Source organism: Mustelus asterias, chromosome 5, assembly GCF_964213995.1.
Source record: "Mustelus asterias chromosome 5, sMusAst1.hap1.1, whole genome shotgun sequence".
Classification (NCBI taxonomy): domain Eukaryota; kingdom Metazoa; phylum Chordata; class Chondrichthyes; order Carcharhiniformes; family Triakidae; genus Mustelus; species Mustelus asterias.
Genome location: NC_135805.1, coordinates 44,336,267 through 44,343,294, shown reverse-complemented (window position 1 = coordinate 44,343,294; position 7,028 = coordinate 44,336,267). Strand labels below are relative to the sequence as shown.

The 7,028-nt window shown below is 44.7% G+C and overlaps 1 protein-coding gene across 1 annotated transcript; it reads left to right on the top strand.

Annotated features, from left to right (window-relative positions):
- Nucleotides 1-2,695: 2,695 nt before the first annotated feature.
- On the top strand, nucleotides 2,696-4,394 carry tent5aa (terminal nucleotidyltransferase 5Aa). The gene has a single exon (XM_078212464.1). It carries the CDS (start codon nucleotides 2,846-2,848, stop codon nucleotides 4,028-4,030), a length of 1,185 nt encoding a protein of 394 aa, XP_078068590.1. The 5' UTR covers nucleotides 2,696-2,845; the 3' UTR covers nucleotides 4,031-4,394.
- The last annotated feature ends 2,634 nt before the right edge of the window (nucleotides 4,395-7,028 follow it).

The window sequence follows — 7,028 nt, the reverse complement described above, 5'->3', positions numbered from 1 at the left end:
CTCAATGGGCTGAATGGCCTTCTCCTGTACTGTAGGGATTCTATGATTCCTTGAGCCTGCACTGCCATTTGATAAGATCAATGGCTGATTTAATTGGAGTCTCAACTCCATTTTTGGTCTACTCCAATAGTATACATCAACATGAGCCCAATCTCTGGGCACTAACTTGCTGCTCCAGTAAAATCACACTGCGTGACTCTCACACACAGTTTTCCAGTTGAGTCAGGCAGCAGGGTTCAGGCGCCTGCAAGAAGCCAATGTTTCAAATTAGTCCTGACATTTTGGGAATTTTGAAATTCCAGAAGTAAAGGGACCTGTCCTACTTTGGATTCAGTCCTATTTCTCCTGCATAAATTGCCCCTTAGTATCAGGGGGACTAGCTAGGGTAAATGCATGGGGATAATGGGAATAGAACCTGGGTGGGATTGTGGTCAGTGTAGGCTTGATGGTCCGAATGGCCTCCTTCTACACAGTAGGTATTCTATGATTTATACTGTGGGGAGGGTGGAGGAGAAAGCTGCTAAAGGACCATCTACCTACCAGGCCCTCAGGCACTCCCTCCGTCCCACTGAAAAGTATTCATTATTTCTTACCAATCTTTTTGGCCAAGTAAACTAACTCAAATTAACGAGCGGATAAATTAAAAGCGGCAGCTCCCAAAAAGAGTGGAACGGTCCGAAACAAAAGACAAGTTCAGCCCTGACTCCGAATGCCTATGCATTTGAGTTTAATTAATAGTTATTTACCTCCCATTTGACCAAAAGACATTTCAACCTTGTGGCCCCCCACTATGTTTATAGGGTTTCTCACGGTGTCAGTTCCACGAGCAAGTCAAGCGGACTGATCAGAAATTATACTGACTCGTGTTAACCAGATTAATGTGATATAGAATTAAACCCGTGTTCACCTCGGATAACGTTAATTTATGCGGAAATTAGACCAATAGATCTGTATTGCCTGCGACTTTTTTGTCGGGGTGTCACTCATTTCCTGCATAGAATTAGCGCTCTGCAATAATAATAACAGATATAAAATGAACCATTCATTAATTCAATATATTCTTTTAAGATACACATACATATCTTAAATACAGAGCTTGGACCTTATTGTAAATGCTTTCCACAGTTGATATTGTCTCTGGCTTGCTGAGTATGGGGTCCATTGTAATGGTGACAAGAACACAGCTACTGCCCTCCCCGAGTGGTCTCAACTGAAGGACGTCGAAAGAGTTCATCTGATCAACATTTTAAAAAATCGTTTAGTTTAGCCTGCCGGAGTGTTTTTCATTGATACAAGAGGCAGAGATCAGATGGAATGTCTTACTGTTAACTTGCGGGACAGTCGCTATTAGCGGTACTGCCGACAGGAGACGCAGTTACCACGCTGCATAGCTGCTCTGGACAGACTGAGCAAATTGCCAAGATCGTCCAATCACGTTCTTAATTTTCTTTTTTTTAATGTTTTGGTTTTAAGTAGATCGGTTGGACAAAACTACACTTTCTTTTATAAAAAAAAGACGTGGGAGATATTTGATATTAAACTTTTAAACTCAGCATATCCCTTCGAAATATTCGCCACTTCCAAGGCTCGAGTATTTGGTATGATAACAGTGATTGAAGCAGATAGTGTCTCTAATGTCTATAAAATGACGCACACATACAGCTGACCTCGACTCCATGGGAAATACGGAAAAGAGCTTCAAAATAACCAGGCTTAATTACTCCAGCCCCGATTTCCATGCCATCTGCAGCAATCACATATCCAGGCGCGTTGTCAAATACAATTTGTGTTATGAATATTAATTGAACTTTGGCCTCCGGGTGTTTCACATTTTTTTTAATTTCCAAAAACTAGTGGGGGGTGGGGGCTGCGAGAGGAAACTGCTCGAAATCTCGTTAAATAAAAATGTATTAAACATGACTGTGTCTCTAAAGTTGATGTCAATGATCACCTCTGCATCATTCTTAATGATCTGATCGTGTTTGAGATCGGAACCCCCGCCCCATTCCCAACAGGTCCCCTGGGCTCGAAGGTTACAGGTAACTTCAGAATTCCCCAAATGTTTGTTACCCCATTCCCGCAGGAAGAGAGGGATATCTGTTGCTGTCTGAAGGTATTATTAAAGTATAGTGAGGGGGGAGCAAGATGACAAGTGGCTGGTGGATGGAGCATTTTCTCTCATTAGCTCCAGCCCTGTCTCAACTTTCCATTGAATTTCTCTGTGAAATAAATCACTCTGCCCCCCTGGTCCCGCCCCTGCACCACGCTGATTGGCCGTCTGACGTCAATGGGAATGGAAACTTGGCTCCCTATTGGTCGGAAGGGGGTTGTCAATCAAGCCAGCCTTGGCTGGCTGGCCAGCTTGGGGGGGAGCTGAGAGTTAGACAGTGTAGTCAAGAAATACAGTCTGTCTGTCTGTCTTTATCTGCCTGTCTCTCTCACACACACAAAAGCTGACTCGCAGCCCTGTTCCAGCTTTGAAACCCAGGCTTAAATACTCGCCCAGAAGGGGAGTGCAAAGACATTGAAAAGGCATGATTATGTGTTGCTTAGCCAGCCCAGAGGGGGGGGAATGGACTCAACAATTTATGCAAATATCAGAGGCGTGCCATGTCCGTGACTCACAACCGGAACTGCACAGGGAAGCCATATAAAAACTAATGGGAGAGTTAATACGCAGATAGCTGAAAAGCTTTGCAGACTACACAGTGGTGAGAATTTAAAAAATAACACGGACCACCATCACACGCACACACATAGACAACCAGCAGAAAACACGAAATTGATCACGTCTGCAATTTATTTTAACAAAAAAAAACCAAAGGAAGCGAGTTTGGAAATTACGATGGCTGATGACAATGCCAACACTAAATGCAATAGTAGTTATAACGTTTTGAACTGGGAGCAAGTGCAGCGGCTGGACAGGATCCTAACGGAGACCATCCCCATCCACGGGCGGGGGAACTTCCCCACCCTGGAGGTGAAGCCCCGGCAGATCGTGCAGGTGGTGCGGAGCCGCCTGGAGGAGAAGCGGATCCGGGTGCGGGACGTGAGGCTGAACGGCTCGGCGGCCAGCCACGTCCTGCACCAGCACAGCGGGCTGGGCTACAAGGACCTGGACCTGATCTTCCGCGCCGAGCTGAGCGGCGACAAGGAGTTTCAGACCGTCAAGAACGTGGTGCTAGATTGCCTGCTGGATTTCTTACCCGAGGGGGTCAACAAGGAGAAGATCACGCCGCTCACCCTCAAGGAAGCCTACGTGCAGAAGATGGTGAAAGTTTGCAACGACTCGGACCGCTGGAGCCTCATCTCGCTGTCCAACAACAGCGGCAAGAACGTGGAGCTGAAATTCGTGGACTCGCTGCGGAGGCAGTTCGAATTCAGCGTGGACGCTTTCCAGATTAAGCTGGACTCGCTGCTGCTCTTCTACGAGTGCTCCGAGAACCCCATGTCGGAGCACTTCCACCCCACCATCCTGGGCGAGAGCGTGTACGGCGACTTTGAGGAGGCGCTGGAGCATCTGCAGCACAAGGTGATCGCCACCCGGAACCCGGAGGAGATCCGCGGCGGGGGGCTGCTCAAGTACTGTAACCTGCTGGTGCGGGGCTTCAGGGCGGCCTCGGAGAGCGAGATGAAAGCTCTGCAGAGGTACATGTGCTCCCGCTTCTTCATCGACTTCTCGGACATCGGCGAGCAGCAGCGCAAGCTGGAGTCCTACCTGCAGAACCACTTCCTGGGGCTGGAGGACCGCAAGTACGACTACCTGATGACCCTGCAGAGGGTGGTGAACGAGAGCACCGTCTGCCTGATGGGACACGAGAGGAGGCAGACCTTGAACCTCATCACCATGTTGGCCCTCCGGGTGCTGGCCGAGCAGAACATTATCCCCAATGTGGCCAATGTGACCTGTTACTACCAGCCGGCTCCTTACGTGACCGACGCCAATTTCAACAATTACTACATCGCCCATGTGCAGCCTGTGTTTACCTGTCAGCAGCACACCTACTCGACCTGGTTACCCTGTAACTGAAAGGAGTAAAGCCTGTGAGAACCAGAGGGACAAAAAAAGGGGGGCAAGCGAGCAAGGAGGGTGAGAACACGAGAAGGGGGATACAGCACCTTTTGTGGTTTGAATAAGGGGTGGGAGACACACACACACACACTCGCACACACATAGAGAGTTTGACCCAGGCCTGGCTTGTTTAGTGCAATTGCTCCGATCTGCTCAACTTTTGTGAGAGCTTACTTTTACTAAAAAAGAGATAGCTTGCGTGTATTTTTTTCTAATTGAGCCAGATCGAAATATCTATTTCTTTAAACAAACAAATCGGTTTCGACCCCCTCCTCCTCCCAAAGAGGTGGGTATGGCAGCTTTAAAATGAATTGAAAAATCCTCCCCCCTTTTTTTGATTTTCTTTTGCATTGGCTTAACCAACCCTCCCTCATATTATGGTTGGAAGCCTAAAAATGACAACATGGGATTTCAGCAGCCGTACACTCTCTTGTGGTGAGGACCGATCAGCCACTTTCTTTCTCAACAAAAAAAAATGCTGACTTTTGAAGGCTGAGGGAATTTTCCCTTCTCGCCTATTCTCCCCGACGGTGGAGCAGAGAAGCTCACTCAAGTGGTGGATTGCCTTCTTGTTAACGGGGTGTTTTTTTTTGTGCAGGGGGGGGGGGGTGGGGGACACGTTTGCATTTGGAGGTTTGCCATGGATATACCAAGTGAAACTGCTTCTTCGCAGTCGCTTGCTTTATATATTTTTTTGTGTTTTTGAATGCTTTCTAAAACTCTAAATGGTTTTCGCTCCAGAGAATGCAAGATTTGTTAAACAGGGCGACGGCAGAAGTCGCTGTTGAGCTGTGTCCATGGACTCCCGGTTTGAGAGAAGGCGCACTTCACTTTTTTTGAATATGGAAGTGTGCAGAACGCTGTGGCTAATATAATGTTTAAGGACCAAAGATTTTTTCGTTTTCTATATATATATATATATATCATCAAAAATATACCCAAGGACAGACATGGCTAATTTATATTTGTCTATCTGAATCAAAAAGTGCCTATTAAAAAACGGGAATGGAGATACTGTATTCAAATTTTGTGGCTTAATCCACATTTTTTTCTTTATCAGGGACAAAAGAAACGTGTTCTTGCACGAATTACTAAATTCCCTATTTTCTTGGAAAATACTTGTTTAAAAAAATGTTGCTGTTTATGTGATAGATTCAAAGTATGTATTGTCTTGGACAGTGTAGCACTTAGGCAAGCGTTTAAACGAAGTACTTTATAATTTCCAGTTTGTAATCAGAGGTTCCTTGGCACTTTGTTTGTTTCCTCACTCCAAGAAGGGGATCTGAGATTCTGTGAATGTGGTGTGTGTGTGTTGCAGTTGCATTCGAGTTTGTGAACTAGATCAAGCACAGTTGGGTGTCAGGGGATAAATGGAAGGTGGGGGGGGGGGGAAGAGAGCTGTGAAATGTTGTAGTTTGCTTATGACACCTAATTAATTGTGAAGTAGATAATGAATTTAGCTCAATAATCTAATGAAATCCTGTTAGAAGTGCAAGGTTGGGACTGACCAGTGTTGCTCATAAGCAGGCTTGTGTATGATCAGGTCGGCTGTGCCAATGCTTCATTAACCCAAACATATATTACTCTTTAATCTGGTTATAATTTTACTGCCAGAGTCATGTGCTTTTATTATTTTGACAATTGTTGGGAACAAAATTTTGTCCATTATCGGTAAAAAGGAATCCTGACTGTGGGTGCAAAACCAAATGAAGTGATCGACATCTGACCAGTCTTTCGAGTCAGGGAAATACTTGAGCCCAGGCCAGGGACTGAATTGGAAAGTGACAATGCATTCAAGATTCTCTGGTTATGCATGTTTGGGAAAAAAACGCTGCTGTGTAATGAGGAAAAAATCTTCCATCAGCTGTTTGACCCAAGGCAACAACAGCAACTCCAAATTGCATTGGCATGTTAAAATATTTTGACTTTTTGACCAAAACATGTTATGTCCAGATACTGCTATTCCCTTCTCCTCCACTGCAGCTTTCTAATTTAGAAATGCAGTTCAAAATGCAGTTTTAAAATTTACAGTAAATTATTGAATGAATCGTGTTTCCAAGTGACTGCACTGCCAGCAGGAGATTGTCCTTTTTATCTTTTTAAATACTCTTAATCCTCAATATTTCTCAATCCTAATTTTGCATTTGTTCAAAGTTTGCTCTTTGCTGGTGTGCATTTCTGCTGGAGTTTGTAACCCCAGGATGCAGCAAAACACTGCTACTGTAAGCTGTTTGAACATTGCTAAGGTTTGAGCCAGGAAAAAGTGTAAGTGTGTGTGTGTGGGGCAGGGGCTTATAATCAGGAACTGGGAAGAAAATTGGCTAATTTGCAATGGGAAAGGACTTGTACCATTTATGTATATTTAAAAAAAACCTTCAGTAAATACAATCAGTTCTGAAAAATCTTGTGGTCGGTTACTTGGAAATGAAAATTTTCCATTGTAAAAAGGTGAGCTAAAAGTGAACAATGGAAGGAATTTTCCTGTACCAGTTCCGTGATTTATCAAGAACTTGATTTGTTTACTGTTGCACGTTACTTATACATTCTGCAGAGCCTGACAAACCTCTTGAAATGCAGCGCATTGTTTACTTGAGGGAGGTGGGAAAATACCTTCTCTGTCCTACATTGGATGGCATGTATCTTGCTGTTTGTTCAGTGTAATGCTCCAGTGATTGATCATGCCGAGGGATGATTTATTTTCTCTGTCCATACCAGAAGATGCAAATTAGAAGTAGCATGTACCTGTCACAATCGCGATACACCTGGCAGCTGCTTGCGATGGCTTTGAATAACAGCACAAAGAGAAGTGGTGGCGAAATAGGATCAGCTGGTGATGTGGTATGCTCATTCTTATCACCATTGTTTGGCATTCCCATGGAGGCCATTCTTTAACAGCGAGTCATCGTTTATTTAGATCAACACTACATTTAGTGGGCTGGAGACATAGACCTTTTCG